The sequence below is a fragment of the Lepidochelys olivacea genome, assembly GCF_965140295.1.
Source record: "Lepidochelys olivacea isolate rLepOli2 genome assembly, chromosome: 13".
In the NCBI taxonomy this organism is placed as follows: domain Eukaryota; kingdom Metazoa; phylum Chordata; order Testudines; family Cheloniidae; genus Lepidochelys; species Lepidochelys olivacea.
This window is the reverse complement of record NC_140423.1, coordinates 19731233-19752491: the sequence shown is the minus strand read 5'-3', so window position 1 is coordinate 19752491 and position 21259 is coordinate 19731233. Positions and strand designations below refer to the sequence as shown.

The following is a 21259-nucleotide window of genomic DNA, read 5'->3' as shown; positions in this document are numbered from 1 at the left end:
ATGTGGTTCATCTTCCTTTGAAAATGTGGGTCTAATTATGGGTTTGTTTTTTAATGTGCATTTCAGAAAAAAAAATCTAATGTTTTCCTCCTGGATTCTTCCCTGACATATTGGGCCAGACTGTGAGCCCCTTACTCACACTGACGAGCAATTACTCAGACCAGGAGTCACACTGGGGCAGGGGGCATGTGAAAAACCTCTCTTCAGTGTGGCAGGCAATCTGCTCCTTGGTTATTTCCTTTCTAAAAAATTCCCAAAAAGAAAAGGAGTACTTGTGGCACCTTAGAGACTAACCAATTTATTTGAGCATGAGCTTTCGTGAGCAACAGCTCACTTCATCCTCTGAAGTGAGCTGTAGCTCACGAAAGCTTACGCTCAAATAAATTGGTTAGTCTCTAAGGTGCCACAAGTACTCCTTTTCTTTTTGCGAATACAGACTAACACGGCTGTTACTCTAAAAAATTCCCGTGACTGAGCCAAAAACACTTGGTGAGGACAGTCCATGTGCAAACTGCTGTAGATCCTACAAAGCATTAACTGGGTTTTACAACATCCATTCCAAGTGGCAGTGAAAGACTTCATAGAACAATAGCTGCATCTAGTCCTCTATATGCTGCAGCCTGTTTGCTAGGTAAATATAATTTGCCGTTGGACACCATTTTTTTTTTGTGATTTCTCAGTGTATTTGCTTTAGGAATTTAGCATGCTGTTTAACTGTAAATAATTCAAAGCTAGCACCCAAATGGACAGAGATGGGAGCATTCCTAAAGGCTGTAAAATATGCAGACTTCCCAGTGATCTGCATTGTGAGATGACTGTGGATTTTCTTGACTAGCTGGGCACTCTCACTTTCTAAATATCCTAATCTTCTTATTCGGTAAAAACTACCTCCCGATCCGGAGGTCATTGGACTGGTCCCTGATCCTGAATGAAAATGACCCTTTTTAAGTTTGTGAACAAAAAACAATTAACTTGGAAACATCCTCCTGCCCCATCACAGGCACTGTGAGCCCTCCTCAGAAATGGACTCTCACTAGTTTTCCCTGCATACCCCCACTTTCATGTGTGTGAATTTTGAGGAAGAGTACCTATACATAGGTATTTGTGCATTTTCACCACTTCAGCAGTTGCACGCAACTTTGAAATGTAGCCCTTAACACTGAGCATTTCCTTGTGCCACTGTGGCTGCTTTAGGGCATGTCTAAAGTATGATTGCAGCTTGTGTAGACATGCCAAAGATAGCTTCAATCTAGCTAGTGGGGGGACCAATAGCAGTATGCAAGCCTTCTTGGAACCCTGCGTTCTTACTTGAGTGGCCGGCCTGTGCTGAAGCCCGGGCTGCCACGGACCTGAGCTAGCTAGATTAAAGCTAGCGAGGGTATGTCTGAAATCATACTCTTCCGGCAGGGTAGACATACCCTTAGATCTTATGGTTCAGTTCTTACAAAGGGAATGCAGAGCCCTCTATCCTGGTCTTGGTAAGTAAGCTACTTTAATATCTTGCTTTAAATACAAATATATTTGCAACTTTTTCAGTCTGCAGAGATGCTGCTGTTGGTTTGGGAGCTTAGACGCATTTTTATTATAATTTATAAATCACTATCAATAACAGTTACCACTGACACCATGAAACCACAGGCCCGGTGAATGAATTAAAGATAGATTTTTTTAATCTTAGGCAACAGAAAGGCCTTCAAAAGTTAGGCCAATATACAGTACCTAATCAGTCTAATTATCCTGAACATTTGTATAGTGCTTTAGGTTTTCAAAGTGCTGCAGTAGCATTAACCAATGATTCACCAACCATCTGCCCATGCAAAATTTTGTTTGCAAAATGTGTGCATGATTATTTGTCTAGCTGAGCACATTGTTACAGCCATTGTGCAAACAGTCTGCTTAACTGCACATGCAAATGGCCAGTGCTAGTATTGTATGCGTGCAGTTATCTGAGCTGCTTGTGTAGTCATGATAATTGCATAAACAATGTACAACTTCTTTGCAGATCGGGCCATTCCTCTTGGCCACAGATTAATTTCCACTGGAAAGAGCCAGGGGAAGTCAAATGGCAGCACTAACCTGATCATCTAAGGGAAGCTCACAGAAGGCCGGGATGTACTTGGCCCACTCCACCAGCACCAGCAACTGCTGCTTCATGGATTCACACACATCTGTTATGTTCGCAATCTTCTTCCCTCGGATGTCTCCGTTGATCACAGAAATTGGGGATGATATCTGCAAGGATGAGAAGGGACCCATGTAGGATCTTCATATTTCAGAGCTGCAAGAGCCAGAGATATGAAAGTCCCAGAAGCTGGGAAGACCCATGAAAGGTGGGGGCAGCATCTTTTCTGCCTTCTCTGATACTCCATGTAGGTTTGTGGCTCTACAGAGATTAATCAAAGAACAGATCAAAAGGCAGGCAGATATCAATGGAGTCAGGAGCTTTTTCCTCTTATGTATAGCTGAGACGTCAGGAATGATGCTCTGTACTAGCAACTGATCTATCTCTAAGATAGGCCTGAACGGGGAGCCTGGATCAGTATATATGCCCCCCTGAAACTTAGGAGTTGGATCGAGATTCGCTTTCTTTCTTTATCGCAGGAGGAAGGGAATGACAAACAGAGGCAAAGCCCAGATACCCCCATTATCAAAATGTCAAAATGTCCCTGACCAGACTTGAGTGGTCTGTAAAGCATGTGAGAAACACGTCCAGTGTCAAGAGTTCTTCCTCCCATTGAGTAAGTCAGGTTTTGATGGATTTACACCAGAGCCCAATGTGGCCTATACACGAAGCTGTCATTCCTTCTTTCTCTGGCACGGTCACTGATATAAACCCAGTTTCCCTTCAGCAGAAGCTCATCAAGGCTAGTGCTGGTGCTAGAGAAAAAACTTCTCCTCACCAGCGAGGGTTCAGAGAACTACCCTACCTGCCATGCCAGCCATACCCTGCTCCCAACCAAACAGAGCCATCACTGCCTTTGCCGAGGTTTTTTCATTAATGTATTGAACATAGCACCTGATTCTCCTCTTACTCATGCTGAAATAAATCAGGAGTCTCTCCACTGAGGTCAGTTACCCAGCGGTAGAGCTGGCTTAAGTGAGATCACAACATTTAAATTTAAAATCCCCATTTGAAATGCTGAAGCCCCAGTTTAAAGTCAGAAACATTTTGCCAAACTGTACATGTGCAAATATGCCCACGAAAATACACTGTGTGTCCAATTTGCATGCAGAATTACTGTTAATGCAAAGGCAGATGGTGCCATTTCACTTGCAAATGTCTGATCTGGCACTTCTTCATGTGCAGGGACCCTATTTGCATGCAAAGGTGCAGCAAACTTCCATGCCAATCAGATGCGCAAGTGCGTGCACATGTTGCATGCACAGTTGCATACTCAGCTTGTTTCAAAATCTGGCTTTAATCACCAGTTTTCCCTTATGACTTTGTGAGTGATTAACCAGACCCACCACTCTCTTCCTTCTGCCCTCTGGAATCCCGGACAGCATCAGCGCTTCCTGTCCTGTGCATTCCAGCACTTTCACCTCAGACCTGGTTCCCTCTTTCACGGCCTCACTGGTTTGAAAGGCACCAGCATTTTCCCCAGGTTGCATTTCTTGGAACCTCTCCAGCTCTAGAGCTGTTATTGAATAAATAAGATTGTAAAAATCTCACCAAGTATTACCCTAATCAGGGAGCTGGGAAGGCTTAGCAAATAAACACAGACCTCTGGGTGAGTGACCTGAGATCCCAGAGAAAGCGGCTCCTCAGCAGTATCTTGTTCTAATTAGCCAGGCATATATAAGTTACCGATTAGCATGCTAGGGTCCCCAGTGTTTAATGAGTCTGCGTGTGCTCTGCTGGAATGGAACAGCCTCGATGAGTTTCTTCAGGGCTGCTGGCTTTATCGGCAGACCTGACTCAACAGAGGATCATGCTGCTTCAGAACATCCAGTCTCATTGTAAAATGCTCTTCCCTTGCAAGCCTCGTGGCAAGAGGACCCTTATCTCACCTTGCAGCACAGTGTGATGTTATCTTTACAGGGCCCATAAATGTGCTAGGAGCCTCGCAGAATGAGCTAAGACGTGGGCCAAGATTTTCAGAAATGACTCATGATTTGGAGAGCGTTGGTTTTATGCTGAGAAAAATCAATTGGGAACCCGACTCTGAAAATCGTCTCCTGTTGGGCACCCGGAAGCTGAGACAGAGACACCCCAAATCACTAGTGGCTTTAGAAAATCTTGGCCAGACATTCTACCCAATGCACCGCTGAGAGTAGCACCAGACAGGAGGTGGTGGAAGGGGAAAGGAAGGACAAGGGGGACAATTAAAAAGATCACATGGTTACCCACTAGGCCTCGATCCTGTAGGCTACTGAGCACTCCTTTGGGATCCTGAATGCCCTCAACTCCCTTTGAAGACAGGAATGCTCAGCACTTCTCAGGATCAAGCCCTAGAGCTTGGACATGGAGCTGTGTAAATTAATGTGATTTTTCCGGTTCGCTGGCCGTTCCGAAAAGCAAAACAAAACACTGTTTCAAACTGTCCTGAAACAAAAAGTTTTCAAAATTTGTGGTAACCCAAAAAGTAAGGAAAAAAATAGTTTCAGGTCAAATTAAACATTTTGTTCATTTTAAAGCTTTTACAAAGTTTTTATATGTGTTTTAAATGAAATTGAAATACATTTCAAAACAAAAAGTCATTTCAAATTTTAAAAATTGAAATAAAATTTCAATTTTTTCAGATTTTTTTTTTTTTGGCAGGATTGGTTTTGTTTGTTGGTTTGACTGAAACCATATGGCAAATTTGACACAAATGTATGAAATATTTCAATACCCCAAATCTGCATTTATCAGCAAAAAAAGCTTTGGACAAAAATTGTCACCCTGCTGTGCTTGGAAATGCCTCAATGCTTCTGTTAACTTCCCTCTTTCTCCTTTCTTACCTATCCTCCCTCCGGCCCTTCCTAGGAGAGATTTGAATGAGGTGAGGGAGGTGGTTTGGCTTGGAGATTTGGGAAGATCATTTCAAGTAGAAGCAGCAACATGGCACAAGACGTGGTGATGCCTATCAAAGGAGATAAAGACCCTGGATGGATTGAGGTTGGCATCATTGGCAGAGCAGAGAGGGCAGGAAGTGTGCTTAAGGCAAACAGGTCTGAGATGGGCTGGGTGATGCATGGTCTTGCAAGATGACCTTTCTTGCATTGTAGTGGTCATGGTTTGAATGACTTTTTTGCATTATGTCACTGGATTGAAGGCTGCACAGCTGGATATTGCCAGTGCTTTAGATTCAGGTTGTCTGATGGCGAGGAGATTGTTTGAAATGCTTTCTGACCTGGAGGCCTGATAAGAACATCCCTAGTGTTTGCCTTTCTTGGAATTCTGGGGCTCAGTTCTTCCCAGACAAAGTCAATTTTTTTAAGCCTGTGGCTATTCATTCAAATTCTTAAACAAATTTGCTTCCTCTTCCTGGGCCCCTTTCTGTGAATATTCTAGCAAATGAGTGTCCTGGCAGGAATGTTTACAGAAGCAGAGAATTTTAAGCAAACATTGGCAAAAATATTTGCATAAAGCAAACCTTGAATTCATAAATCACAACTATTTGCACCGGAAGCCTGATTCCAAGATTTATTCTTGTCTAAACAGGGAATAGAAACATACCATATGATCTACAGGCCAGATGGTGTAAGAATATACGAATGGCCATACTGGGTCAGACCATCTAACCCAGTAGTCTGTGTCTGACAGTGGCCAGATACTTCAGAGGGCATGAACAGAATAGGGCAGTTTTGAATGATCCTTCCCCTTTTGTCCAGTCCTAGCTTCTCGCAGTTGGAGGTATGGACAGTTGAGCATGGGGTTGCGTCCCTGACAATCTTGACTAATAGCCACTGATGGAGCTATCTTCCATGAACTTCTCTAATTGTTTTTTGAACTCAGTTATATTTTTGGCTTGCACAACATCCCCTGGCAACGAGTTCCACAGGTTGACGGTGCCTTGTGTGAAGTGTTTCCTTCTATTTATTTTAAATCTGCTGCCTATTAATCTGATTGAGAGTAAGTCAGCATGGTTCCATTGACTTCAGTGACGCTACACCAGCTCACATCAGCTGAAGATGTGGCCTTTTGTGTCCGGTCAAAATTGCTGAAATGTCAAGTAGTTGCAGCAGCCTGTTCACAAATCAGCTTCAGACCAACCATTATACCGCGAATGGTTTCAAATAACAACCACATCTGAGAACAATGGTGTTCAGTCTGCAGTTAAGTAACAACCTCCCACCCCGCCCCCGGTGGTAACCCTAGAAAGAGTGATGGGTTATTCACTTGGCGCTGCTGAACGTTTGGCACTGATGCTTTAGCAGTAGGCTAACAGGAAGTAAGGGGTACCTGTTGTGCAAGGACTTCTGCCTGCAGTAAGACGTTGATGGAAGGCAAGCTGCTGTCTTCATAACTGGATCGCCGGGTGCTGATTCGATCACGTTCGTTTTGTACAGCTGCAAGGAAGTATTTTTGCTCAGCCAAAGCTCAGTCAGGAATGTGTTTACCAAACGCCCTCACACTCTGTTGGTGTTATCTTTACAAATTAAATCCTCAGCTTTCTTTAGCCAAGGTTTCACAGCTATTCAGTGTGGGAGGCAGGTCAGTATGAGGCTGAATCAAGTTTTAAACACAGGGAGCCTGATTTTCACACATTGGTGACCAAAATGTAGTGCAAAATTCAACATTTGGGCTCTCCTTGGTGCCTAAAACATCTTGGTATTGAGCTATATCAGAGTGCAAGGGCTTGCTTGAACCAGTGCTCATTGAGGTCAATGGAAAGCCCCCCCATGACCTCAGTGGGTAGTGGACCTGCTCCCCAGTGCAGAAATGGGTGTCTTCACTTGGCCCCATGCTACAGTGCCAGTTTTTTAAAGGAACCTCTTAAGCCATGCATGAAAAATGTCCATGTACCTCGTTAACACTCACAGCCCCCGCTCCCAGTGACTTGTGACAACAGGCTGTCATACACACAGCTATTCACTCTGTACACACAAAAGCTGGTGCAAATAGATTTTGTGGACATAATTTTGGAAGCCCTGAAAAATGTGGCCAGTACGGCTTTGCCTTGATGCAGCATAGAGATGTACAATAGTGCTGTGGGGAACCACCTGTATGCGTGAATGATAAAGGAAACAATGACAGTGTTACTGCAAATAGTTACTGTGCAGCTGAGCAGTGTATCTAAGCTCTCGGTTAGGTATGACACAGAATATCTGAGACTAAAGAGAGTCACAGTGACAGGAATGTTTCTCTGTCCTATATTCCCCCCCCTCCCCGGTTGGTTTGTTCCTCTGAAGGGCTTAGGCTGTGAGTCTAAGGGGTGTCGGCAGGCTGCTGTTGGAGCAATAATGCTGAAGGGGTTAATTCCAGTATCTGTTGAAAGGCACTTGTGCCGATTGTGACCCATGGTAGGCAAACTACGCTGGAAGAGATACAGTCATCCGAGCAATATGCTGGAAGAGGCTATCGATCTACTGTATCATGAAAATCTCTGCACAATGCTTGTGGCTCCCTGGATTTATATTTTCCGAATGTATAATTCAGCCTGATAAAAAGCAATAACTAGGCTCGGCTGAAATAAAAGCCCTGCAGTCAGCAGCTGTAAATAGGAGCTCTCAAGGTTACGCTGCTCATTATCAGCAGCCGGGCCCTGGGTTCAGTCACACCAAGATGTTTTCTAAATGTTTGCTCAGTATTAGCTGGTCATGGACCTAATGTAACTTCTATTGAATATTAACAGACACAAGCAGAGCTTTGAGCACAAGATGAGTAGGCTCTGAAAAGAGAGGATTCCTCTGTCCTTCAGACAAACTTAAGGCAAGCTCTTAGCAATGCCTAGTCCCTATTAGTGCTGAGGAAGTGTTCCTCATGGAAGGCAGGGTTAGGGTGTTTTCAAAGGGCCCATGTTTTGGCTGCAGGAGCTTGAAGAGTCTGTTATCCTGGAAGGTCACTTTATTCTACGGGCTGAGGGCAGAGAGGACACAAGCTGGAATCAGGAGAACTCTGGGTTTTAAGTTGTGCATTTGCAGAACCAAATTCATCTCTGATGTTACGCCACTGACCGGCCCATCGTGTCTGTGTTACAGATGCAGGAAACACTGCAGAGGTCCCAAAGATAGCTGTGCAGGGAGTGTGTGGAGCGAATTAAGGCCGTGGTGAGTAGCCACACCTGACAGTGGATATTTTGATGACCATTCACACATTTTACTGACGGTGAATGATAGGCACTTTCCACGAGGGTCTTTCTTGAAGGTGGAAATGCACCATTTTGAAGTGGACATTTTCCCATTGCTTGTGTATAGGGCAACACTGATCTCTGTGCAGAAGGCCAGCATGAGGTCTATGCACCACTTGGGATTAAGTGCGAGTTAAGTGGTACATGGGCCTTTTGCTGGGTCCCTCAGAATGCCCCACACTGTGGATAATTCTCTGGATACTAATGAAAATTTTGAGCAAAAATGAATAAAGTTTTGCTTTTTGGTAAACTTGTGAAAAGGCATTTCTTTGTGTGTGTAAAATGTCCCTGGTTATTTGTTCCTTATATAAAAGCCACGAGCACTTCCTCAGGATAAAAAAATATAGCAGGCAATTCATTCAAAAATGCTCTTTATTGAAAATAGCCCTTTGCACCAATCCTTATACAGGGAAGGAGGATCAAGAATTTTCTAACTTTGCCATGACATACAAATTGTTGGCCAGTGTTTTGAAACACAAAAATGTTCCCTCATCAGCAGAAAAGTTCCATGCCACAGAGCAAGCCCTAGTGACTCATCCCAGAAAGAAGCAGATACAAAACACTACTGAGGTCTTGTCTACACGGGAAAGTTTTACTGATTATACAGCTACACAAGTATAACTCCCTTTGTGGATACTTTTATTCCACTACAGACGTACCCTTTTTCGGTTTAGCTTCCCAAGTGACATAAGCGAAACCAAAGACGACCCCTTTACACTGGAATAAGAGTGTCCACACAGGGATTTAGAGTAGTATAACTATATTGATTTATTTCAGGTTTCAGAGTAACAGCCGTGTTAGTCTGTATTCGCAAAAAGAAAAGGAGTACTTGTGGCACCTTAGAGACTAGCCAATTTATTTGAGCATAAGCTTTCGTGAGCTACAGCTCACTTCAAGTCACACCTTAGGTTTGGTTTAAACTTAAAACTTATATTGGCATAACTGTCAGTCAGGGGTGTGAAAAAACCACACCCCCAAGCAACAAAACTCCTTCTGTTGGTGTACACTGTGTCTACACTAGGTGGTTATGCTGGTATAGGCTCTGTAGTGTTCTACTGAAACAATTCTCCATTGCAGAGAAGGTCTTAAGTAGTTGGAAATCAACTAGGTAACCTATCCTCTAGTTTAGGGCACAGGCCAAATGAGGAAAGGCCAAAAGTCTGCTGGGCCCTGTGGGACACACTGGTGGCTACTCAATTCCCAGTGACTAATCACCGGACTCCAGAATGATCAGATACTCCAGGGGGAGAGAACTTGCAGCCAACCCCAACCTCCTCAAAAATAATTAATATAAAGTGAGAGACACCTCATTTCACACTGAACAGACCTGATGTGCTTCATGCACTGAGGGTCTTAATTATGTGACGATCTTCTTGGTATCCAAACTAACTGGGGCTCTGAAGCTTGGCGCTTTTGCCAACATTATGAAGCTTTAAATGGTTCAGCGATATTGGTCCTATACATGTATATACAGCTACACTGGGTGTGCAAGTGCAAGGTATGTGTGTGTGTCAGGGGGAGGGAGTGCCTGTAAATATTTTGTATGTCTGTGAGTGTAAGTAGATGTTGGTGCGCAGGTGGGAGTCTGTAGCATCTTGGCGTATCTCTGGAAGTGTACATAATTGGGCTGGTATGTATTTGTGTGAAGTTGTATGGAGGTGTATGTAAGTGTCTGGTTGGCAGGGTAGAGGCAACCAAACCAGCTGTGTAATTGGTGTCAACCCAACCAGTGGCTGGCATTAGAACAGACAGAGCATGCGGTGACCTACCTTCTTTCTTCATCCCTGCTCGAAAGCACTTCTTTAGCCTGCAGTATCGACACTGGTTTCTTTTGTCCTTATCTACAACACACTGCCTGTTAAACCTGGGGAGGAGAAAGGGGGATGAGCAGCAGCAACAGCCTAGAGCCTAAGGAGAGATCCTTGTGGTCTGAGATACAAAACCAGAGCAGAGTCCCCGATCCTGAGGAAAGAACACTTGGCCTTTCCAGGGCTGCTTTACTGTGAGGCTCTCAATTAACCTACAGTTCCCCCAGGAATGGAGGAAGAATTATCGCAGGTAAGGCAGTGCAGGGAAATTCAGGAATTCGGTCACACAACTCCCATTCATTTCTGTGGGAGCCAAGAAACCTGCCTAAGGTTGCAGAGCAAGGTAATGGCAGAGGTGGGAATACGAGCCAGGAGTCCTGACTTCTAGCCCTTTGCTCTAACCACTAGACAAAGGTTGATCAAGATGGGGGTCACAGCCTCCAGCAGGGTCACACACAGGTGAGTCAGAACCAACCTGCCCCCCTGTACTGCTAAATGAGTGGGAGGTCCCCAGCAGAACACAGCTAGATAGGAGAGAGATCCTGGTGGATGGGTGCTCTGGTATGGAATATGTTGAGAATCACTGCACTACACCACAGTCCCTCCCAGAGCTGGGCTTAGAATCCAGGCATCCTGACCCCCAGGTTCCCGCTCTTTGTCACCACACAACACTGCACTAAAGCCTGAACAGACCCATCTCCCAGTAAAACAACAAGGAGTCCGGTGGCACCTTAAAGACTAACAGACTTATTTGGGCATAAGCTTTTGTGGGTAAAAATCCACTTCTTCAGATGCCTGGAGTGAAAATTACAGATGCAGGCATTATATACTGAAGCAGCTTTGCCTCTCCTGGAATTGACACCTCCTCATCAATTATTGGGAGTGGACTACATCCACCCTGATCGAATTGGCCCTGTCAGCACTGGTTCTCCACTTGTGAGGTAAATCCCTTCTCTTTGTGTGTCAATATATAATGCCTGCATCTGTAATTTTCACTCCATGCATCTGAAGAAGTGGTGTTTTACCCACAAAAGCTTATGCCCAAAGAAATCTGTTAGTCTGTATCCACAAAAACAACGAGTCCAGTGGCACCTTAAAGACTAACACGGCTACCCCCTGATACTTGACATCATCTCCCAGTATAACCCCCAAAATTTACTGATCAGAACCAAAGCAACTTCTTCCTTCCCCACTGCTATATCCAAATCCATGACACTCCCTTGTTTATGGCTCTAGTGTGTAGCACAATGTCAACAGCCGTTTGCAGTACAGATTTTATTGTCACGTCTCATGCTCGCTATATAGTTTTCAGCTGGCTGATCACGTCAGGTTACTAAACCTGTGAATATGGCGTGTAGGGACAAAGGGCCCCCGCCATGTCAATTGTTTAGCTTTTGAGAGTGCAGGTTTCGTTGTGTCTATTAAAGCCCATAGCCAATATTTTCCAGGATAGGTGCCTAGCAGTAGCCTTCTAAGTCCATGTTTAGGCACCCAAATAAGTGGCCTTGTTTTCCAAATTACTGAGAGAGTCACTGTGACCACTGGAGTCAGTCACAGCTGCTGGATGCTCATCCCTTTGGAAAATCAGGCCACTTATTCAGGCGTCTAAGTATGGATGCAGGAGTCTAACATTAGGCACCCAGTTTTGAAAAGCTTAGCCCTAGGCTCCAAGCTACACTTCAGATTACATCTCTGTCACACATCTGGGGTTCCTCTCTGGTCCTCAGGTACTGCATTCACACCGCCATGCACATTCCCCAGCCAGCTTCCCCGCGGTCTAGGGTACCATTTTCAAAAGGGACTTTGAGGCCTCACTGTCTTTCAGTGAAACTTAGGCACCCAACGGCCAGATTTGTAAAAGGATTTAGGTGCTTCCAGTCGCCATGGGGGCACCGCTGACATTTTCAAAGCTGCCGGTCAGGTGGTGCCTAAACCCCCATGGTGTCTATGTTTCTCCCTGTCGGCATTTTCAAGGTAGCCTAGTGCTGCTGCTGCCCCACCGCTAACAAGCTGCTCAGAGCCCCAGCTCAAACGGAAACCCCAGAGGCCCCAAAGCAGGATTCTCAAACTCGGTGCCCCATCCCATAGACATGCTCTGAGCATGCCTAAGACCTGATGTCTGCTACCCCCTAAAGCAGGAGGGCTGGCTGCAGATGGTGAGGGAAGCTCAGCACCTGCTCACGAGACAGCCAGGGTCACAGATATACGCTGGGCGAGAGTGAGTGAGGTATTGAACGTGAACAGGAGCCAGAGCGAGGTGGTTCTGGCTGCTAGGCCATGGGCTATCTAGGCTTAGGTGCATAACTCCAGGAGAGGGTTCACAGCTGGGATTCCCAGGCGGAAGGAGGTGTTTATCTCTGGCCCATCAGCCAGGTGCACCAGCTCAGCCACTTAGGCCCCTAAGTCCTACTCCTCTCTCCAGCATTTCATTTCTGGCTTGGTTAGGCAGCTCCCTGCTCAGCAGGCCAACTTCTGCTTTCTTAGCTGCTCAACTATCCCCACGCACTCCATAGGGAGCCTAGGCGGCATGGAGCTACCTCACTCCAGGCTGAAAATTCCACCAGGAAGAGGGCTGCCGAGAGTTTAAGCGTAGCTCTGCTCAGCTGATGTCCCTTTAAAAATCTGGACTCCCCAAGTGCCTAAGTCACTTTTGAAAATAGGCTTTAGGCTTCTAAAATTATTTCAGTACTTTTAGAAATTTTACCCCAGACCAGACTGCTGGGATCGATGCAGGAGTAATATCCCAATGGCCTGTTGCACTGCCCCGCACGGAGGGATGGGAGTTCAGCACCACGCCTGCCCCTCAGACTAGGAGTTTGGTGGAGGCAAGGTGCTCAGCCCCCGGCAGTAGGAACCATCCTATCTTGCTTTGCCGTCATTCCCTATTATTCTCAAGTGACCCCTGGTTTGAGGCTGGTGAGGAGCTCTGCTGGGAGATGTGTCCAGCCCTCCTCAGCTGGAGGGACAGGCCAGTACTGTGAGATTTGGGGTAAAGGGAGACAACAGGGAATAGTGACCCCAAATTCTGGGGGATTCTCAGTGCAGTTCCTGGTAGACTCGTTCCCCCTCTTGTCTATGGCACACGCCCTGCTGCAGCTGGAGCCTCGCACAGCACGATGCCCTGGTGCCCTCAGTTCATACCTGCAAGAGTACATGTGGTTCTTCCTGACGCTCCTCCTGAAGAAGCCTTTGCAGCCATCACAGCTGGAGGCCCCATAGTGCTTCCCCGTGGCACGGTCCCCGCAGATGGAGCACAGCGCGCTCACCCCAATGCTATTGGCGGCGTTGAGGTTTGTCGCATCTGATGGAGACGTGTCTACATCGGGAAGAACAAAGAGGAGACAATGAAGAGTCAGAGAAGCCGCTCTTTACCCAAGGAGGCAGGAGGTAACCAGGGGGACCCTGTTGCATGCACGTACACACACGCAGGGATGCTGGAACAATTTGTATCGTGTGGGTGCTGAGAGCCATTGAACCAAACTGTAAACCCTGTATATGATGGAAACCTCTTCCAGCCAGGGGATGCAGCAGCACCCCTAGTTCCAGTACCTATGCACGCACACACATGCATGTACTTCAATATCTTGCTATGGATGTACCTAGCTGGGGGTGCTTGGCGCCTTGGAAAATCTGGCCCCGGTGTCAAAATGTTCCAGCTTGGATTCCTAAAGTTAGGCACCCAAATAAGTAGCCTGAGTTTCTGAGGAGCAGGACACTTACAGCTCCCGTGGACTTCAGTTAGGGGGTTGGGTGCTCAGTACCCCTTAAAATCAGGCCACCCAATGGCTCAGTTTAAGGGGGATAGTAAATACTTCATGTTTGCAAAGTGTATCGAGACCCTCTGGTGAGAGTCACTCTACACACACCGGGTGATTAGCATCCGAACAGTCTGGAATCCAGACACAGCCTCAAACTTTGTGGCAGCACGGCTCACAGCTAGCACTGCACAGAGCTGTTATTCATTGGGGATTTTCACATTTCAGTTTCTGTTTTGCGGTGCTGAGCACAACGCCTTGAATGCCCCTGGAAGCAGACAGCTAGTCAGGGCAGTGCTTGGAGCATAGGTGTCACGTGCTCAGTGTAGGCCACCCAATTTAATAGGGAAGCAGCTGCATTCTGCACTAGTTGTAGCCTTCAAAGAGCCCAGACTAGCCCTAAGTAGAATGTATTAGAGGAGTGTGGTGACCAACACAGGGATAGTTATTGTGAGGTTTGCATGACAGTCTTTTGGCCAACTGCTGATGGAAAAATACCTTATGGGTCACTGTTTCCAACCGGCAATCCAGGAGCAGCAATTAATCCAAAAGGTCTCTGAGGGCATCAGCCATCTTGGTGGAAAGTGTGGACAAACTCCCTCAAATGCAGCCTGAGCCCACTGCTCTAAATGCTTCTTCCTGTCAACAGGCACCACACCTGGGTTGTCAGGATAGGCCACAGACAGTTCATTTTCATGACGATCCCTAGCACAGTCAGATACAGATTGGGCTGTCCTTACTGAGGTGAGGGAGCCCTTTCCCACATGATGAGCCCCATTGACTTGTGTGAGTCAGTGCTCCCCCCATCTGAGCAAGGGTTGTGCAATCCAGCCCAGAAAGAGAGGGGTGAGACCGTAGAACTTGGGAGACATAGATCTGGGCATCCTCGAGTCTCTGAGAACATTACACTCCAAGCCACCATCTGGGAATAAGGACAACCCAGGGAATTACAGACCAGTCACCTTAGCTTCTGTACCCAGAAAGATAACGGAGCAAATAATCAAACAATCAATTTGTAAGCACCTAGAAGATAATAAGGTGATAAGTAACAGTCAACATGGGTTTGTCAAACCAACCTGATATCCTTCTTTGACAGGGTAACAAGCCCTGTGCACAGGGGGGAAGCAGTAGATGTGATATATCTCGACTTTCGATACTATCTTACTTGACCTTCTCATAAACAAACTAGGAAGATATAACCTAGACAAACCTACTATAAAGTCAGTGCTTAACTGGTTGGAAAACCGTACTCAGAGTATCTATCACTGGTTCATAGACAAGCTGGAACGGCATATTGAGTGGGGTTCTGCTGGGAACTGTCCTGGATCTGGTTCTATTCAATATCATCCTAAATGGTTTGGATGGTAATATAGAGAGTACACTTAAAAAGTTTGCAGATGATACCAAGCTGGGAGGGTTTGCAAGTGCTTTGGAGGACAGGATTAAAATTCAAAATGATCTTGACAAATTGGGGAAATTGTCTGAAATAAACAGAATGAAATACGATAAGGACAAATGCAAAGTACTCCACTTAGGAAGGAACAATCAATTGCACACATACAAAATAGGAAACGACTGCGTAGGAAAAGGTATTGCAGAAAAGGATCTGGGGCATTATAATGGACACTATATGTGTCAACATTATAATGCCCCAGATCCATACATTATAATGGATACTAAATATGTGTCAACAATGTAACACTGTTGCAAAAAAATCAAACATCATTCTAGGATGTATTAGCAAGAGTGTTGTAAGCAAGACAAAAGAAGTAATTCTTCCACTCTGTTCAGCACTGATAAGACATGAACTGGAGCACTGTGTCCATGTGTACATGGCACATGAAAGCGTCAGTCATAGTTACAGAGTTAGCAGCATTCGATGCCATCAGCCTTAAGGTTTGATTGGCTCCCATCCTTCCCAGTCAATGTTTATGCAAAGCCCCCGGGGGAGATGATATCATAGAAATGTCGGACTGGAAGGGACCTTGATAGGTCATCTAGTCCAGTCCCTTGCATTGAGGCAGGACTCAGTATTCTCTAGACCAGCCCTGACTAACCTGTTCACAAAAACTTCCAGTGAAGGAGATTCCACAACTAGAGCCCTGCGTGGATAATCATCAGATCTGTTATCTGCGGATATAAATCGGTATCCATGGAACTGCAGGGCTCTCCCGGGAACCTCAGCAGCGAAAGGTGCAGAATGTGGGGCCACCGCTCCCAGAAGCCAGCGCTGACAGCTCCTCCCATGTGGCCGTACTGCCCCCATCCCCGCCCCATCCCTGCTATGCAGCTGTCTGCGTGACTGCATCTCTTGTCTGTGGTCCATACAGTCACGCCGCAGGACAGAGCTGGGGGTGGGGTTGGGGGCAGTACAGCCGTGCTGCACAGACACCTTCGCCTTTCCCAATGGAAATTCCAGATTAAAATTATTTACTGATTCCGGATGGCCATAGAAACAGAGAAATGAGTCTGCTGGTCTTCTGATTTCTGCTGGTACCATCACTGTCCTGCAGCTGACACTGATAGAGGCCAGTAGGAATTAGGAGAGACCATGAGAAAACCCTAGAAAGCTACCCGAAGGATACTAATGGAGACTGCTGGAATTTCTATCGCGGCTCTAGAAGGCCATCATCAACCATCCATGGTGATGCAGTCTCTGTTCCCTACCCAGGTGTGAAACTCAAAGCAAAAACTCAGGGAGCGTAAACTAAAATTGAACTGGAATCCTAAAAAAGGTTTGAATGAACCTCTGCCTTGCACACTGCAGACACTGGATCTCATGGGACTTGGGGGGGTCAAACCCATCCTTGGGGTAACTCCACTGGCTTCCTTGGGCTTACACTGTGAATGACTCTCTGCCCTAATCCCCACAAAGAATCTGTCTGCTCTGAGAGGAAGAAATCCATTATTCTACCCACCATCGAGGTCTACCCATGATTTCCTTTCCTGTTGTGAAGGGATGTATAGACCTCCCACAGGCTCTGGCAGGAAGAGGGTTAAGACTCTCTCAGGACAGGCCACAGCTGCCTTAGTGCAGAGATCCATGGGGAAGCAAGGCTGGGCAAATTAGGCCTTTCACCAGTACATGATAAGAGGGCTGTGCACGGAAGGGCTGGGGCTGGCAGCAGGAGCCAAAACCCTGGGGCGGAGAGAAGGGTACGACAATACTGCTGGCAAGGCTTTGTTGCTGCAGAGTTCATTTAGAGGCCAGGCTGAAGGAGCCTCGTGAGCCCTTTGTCTAAAGCCCTGCTTGTGGGAAGTTTCTTTTGTTTGCCTGTTTGTTTAACCAGGCTCCTGGGAGGCTAGAGAACTGGACTGCTACAGCCGAGGAAACTGTTCCCCTGCCCCACTGCATAGAGATATATGGTACCAAAACTCCCAGCAAAACATCTCCTTGCTTACCTCTGAGTAAGGGCTTGTCTGTGTGGGGAAGTTATATACTGGTATAAGCTGGGGTGTGAATTTAAAGCACTGGAGTTCTACTTCCCAGATGGCCACCTTTATTCTGCTACCAGAGGGCCTTTTTCTGGTTTGCCTTATGTCACTCAAACTCAGCGGAAGTCTATTTCAGAATAAAAGTGTTTGAATGGGGGAGTTATACTGGTATAACCAGAGTGGTTTAGTTATATCACTAATAATTATACTGATAATTGGGCAAATCTCCCATGCAGACAAGCCCTAGGCTTTGGGTCTGCTCGATCCATCCCCTGCAGCAGCAGCAGCTGAGGCTGAAATGTTGTCCAGTCCAGCAGGCTGTCTTTGCATCTTGCCAGGAATGGGAGGACCATACTGAATTTACACGGAACATAATAAATTGCAGCCTCCCTCATCTCTAGTAGGGAAAGGTGATCATACGGAGCATGCAATGTCCCCTGCCCCCAAGGTATATGCGGGGGGCTGTAGTATCAGCCTGCACTGCCATGTTAAATTTGGAGCTGGTATGATCTCTCCTGTGGTGGGCTAAGGAGGGTTATTTTTTACACTCCCTTCTTGTCCTTCCCTGCAACCTTTGTCCCCTTTACAGGCTTCCATCTCTGATTCTAATTCCAGATCACCCTCTGGATTTTCGATATCATCCATGAACTTGCTCCTTCTCTGAGCTCATATCTACCTGTCCCCATGCATTCTACCCTTCTGAGGTTTGTTCCCTCTCATTGGTACTCTGGATTTTAGGGGTCGCTTTCACAGTTGTGCTGCCCCATCTGGCACTTTCCCCCTGAGCGAGTGAGTCCCGTCTCGTTAGCTTTCGGCTAGTAGCCTATATGATGCTTTGCAGCAAGGCTGCGCCCTATAAACATGCCTCCTCTTGGTGTGACAGTTCACAGGGTCTCAGACAGTCAGAGAGAAAATCATGTCAGAAAAATTAGTATATGTCAATTTCCTCCAAACACATATGACATAAAACAAAGACATGGCAACAGAGAAGAAAAACATCAGAAAGTGCTGCACACAATCACCTCATTATTTATTACATGAATGACAGTAATCCCCAAAGACCCCAATCAGGGATCAGGGCCCCTTTGTGCTGGGCCTGTACCCACACATAACAAAAAGAAAAGGAGGACTTGTGGCACCTTAGAGACTAAAATTTATTTGAGCATAAGCTTTCGTGAGCTACAGCTCACTTCATCGGATGCATTCAGTGGAAAATACAGTGCGGAGATTTATGTACATAGAGAACATGAAACAATGGGTGTTACCATACACACTGTAACCAGAGTGATCACTTAAGGTGAGCTATTACCAGCAGGAGAGCGAGGGCGGGGGGGGGGACACAACCTTTTGTAGTGATAATCAAGGTGGGCCATTTCCAGCAGTTGACAAGAAAGTCTGAGGAACGGGTGGGGGGGTTGGGGGGTGGAATAGTTTTACTTTGTGTAATGACCCATCCACTCCCAGTCTCTATTCAAACCTAAGTTAATTGTATCCAGTTTGCAAATTAATTCCAATTCAGCAGTCTCTGGTTGGAGTCTGTTTTTGAAGTTGGAGAACACTTCAATCTCTCTGGTCACTGGATTACAGACCTAAAAGTGGCAATTCTTCAAAAAAAAAAACTTCAAAAACAGACTCCAACGAGAGACTGCTGAATTGGAATTAATTTGCAAACTGGATGCAATTAACTTAGGCTTGAATAGAGACCGGGAGTGGATGGGTCATTACACAAAGTAAAACTATCTCCCCATGTTTACCCCCCCGCACACACACACTGTGCCTCAGACATTCTTGTCAACTGCTAGAAATGGCCCACCTTGATTGTCACTTTAAAAAAGCCCCCCCACCCGCTCTCCTGCTAGTAATAGCTCACCTTAAGTGATCACTCTGGTTACAGTGTGTATGGTAACACCCATTGTTTCATGTTCTCTATGTACATAAATCTCCCCACTGTATTTTCCACTGAATGCATCCGATGAAGTGAGCTGTAGCTCACGAAAGCTTATGCTCAAATAAATTTGTTAGTCTCTAAGGTGCCACAAGTTCTCCTTTTCTTTTTGCGAATACAGACTAACACAGCTGCTACTCTGAAACATAACAAAAAGACAGTCTCTACCCCAAAAAGCTTACAGTCTACCGGTCTCCTATTCTTATTGGCTGGAAACGGAAACAGAATTATTTGCTAATGGATAATTTTCAAACTATTATTATTTGTATAGTGTCAGAAACTTAAATGACTGTCCTCTATCCCTGGCTGTCCCAACAATGCCTGTTTAATGGGAATTAGTCCGAAGTTAGGAAAAACAAGATGAAAAAGCTAATTCCCTTTTAAAGCCAGGGAACTAATCAAACTGAAAGTAATCTAACACTTATGTAGCAATTTTTATCCTGACCAATCCCAAAGCATTTTCCAAAACTAGAAGCATCAAAACTATAAAAGGAGGTATGAACTGCATCCACCATTGAAATGCAGCCACCTCTGGAATAGAACATAATGTCTGTTTAACAGTACACAGCAGCACTTCACAGAGACCCAGTTGTGGTTGCCTGAGTGGGAATTTTGTCAGAATGTGGAGTTAACCCTCATGTCCCCATCCTTTCTAAAGATGTAGACCAGTGGTTCTCAACCAGGGGTACAGGTACTCCTGGGGGTCCACAGAGGTCTGCCAAGAGTACATCAACTCATCTAGATATTTGCCTAGTTTTACAGCAGGCTAGTGAAGTCAGCACTAGTGAAGTCAGTGCAAACTAAAATTTCATACAATGACTTATTTATACTGCTCTATAAACTATACACTGAAATGTAAGTACAGTATTTATATTCCAGGTGATTTATTTAATAATTATATGGTAAAAATGAGAAAGTCAGCAATTTTTCAGTAATAGTGTGCTGTATTTTGTATTTTTATGTCTGATTTCATAAGCAAGTAGTTTTTAAATGAGGTGAAATTTGGGGGTACACAACATCCAACTCAGACTCCTGAAAGGGGTACAGTAGTCTGGAAAGGTTGAAAGCCACTGATGTAGACTTTTACTAAAATCTTCTCCATTATAGCTCAAAGACCCCGAAGTATCACGTATCAAGAAGAGGGAAGCTGTTCAGATGAATTGGCTGGGTTACTAGCAGACTGTTTCTAGGGCATTTTTCCTACTCGGCCTGAACACACAAACTTCTTGGAAGAGAAAAGTTGTAGGAAATGAAGCTGATACCCTCTTCCTCTCCCCACAGGGTCTGTGGCATGGTGATCACCTTTGCTACAGCTTATAAAATCAGGGCTATCCCTGTAGAATTTGTCAGCCATTTCCACTAAAATGTATTTAAGCAAACTCAGTACAGATAGTGTCTGCTCTGGCCCTACAAAGCTTCAACAGGCTTTCTAGGCCTTAGAGGTTGTGATGACTCCCCACAGATGAGAAGGTTCAATACATTAGATAGATGGTACAAGGGCCACATGGGGGGCCTAAGCTTAGTAGTAAAGCTTAGGCCCAGCTGTAAGAATAAATACTGGCATCTCTGCAAGTCAACTGGTTCCATGCAATTCAAGGTGATGGAGTGTGAAGGCAGCTGCCTCTCTGTGCATCCCGCCACCTTGTATCCCCTGAACTCTCCAAGGCAAATCGCTCAGCCTGCCAAGGTGCAAATGTGGGACCAAGACCCAAAACAAGGGCTGGAGGAGTTACAGCAGATGAGGGATGTTTCAGGGCTGTGGAATTAGTTCCCATAGCATAACTCATTATGTTCTCTCTCTCACCCATTCTGCCCCTAACTAGCCCCTTGGCAGAGCCTGGAGATTTAATAAGTCTTTCCCACCTCTAGCTGTCAGATTTTCTGACAGCATTCTTAGCCAAGCTGCATGAGACAGCACTGGAGAGGGGAGCTCTGCCTGCTGGGGCTTGATGCACTGAACAGCCTTGATGCAGTTAATGGGAGTTACAGTTCATGCCCCACTTCAGGCAGATTATACCCACCGCTCAGGTCTGCTCCCTC

The 21259-nt window shown here is 45.7% G+C and overlaps 1 protein-coding gene across 2 annotated transcripts in view; it reads right to left on the bottom strand.

The window, feature by feature from the left end:
* Positions 1-21259, bottom strand: part of HNF4A (hepatocyte nuclear factor 4 alpha) — a 66969-nt gene that overhangs the window by 10484 nt on the left and 35226 nt on the right. For both annotated transcript variants that reach the window (XM_084646470.1, XM_084646469.1), the window contains exons 2-5: positions 13226-13400; positions 10046-10140; positions 6389-6495; positions 2077-2232 (exon numbers count right to left, since the gene is read on the bottom strand). In XM_084646470.1, the coding sequence (XP_084502596.1) occupies positions 2077-2232; positions 6389-6495; positions 10046-10140; positions 13226-13400 (533 nt within the window). The remainder of the gene's footprint in view (positions 1-2076; positions 2233-6388; positions 6496-10045; positions 10141-13225; positions 13401-21259) is intronic.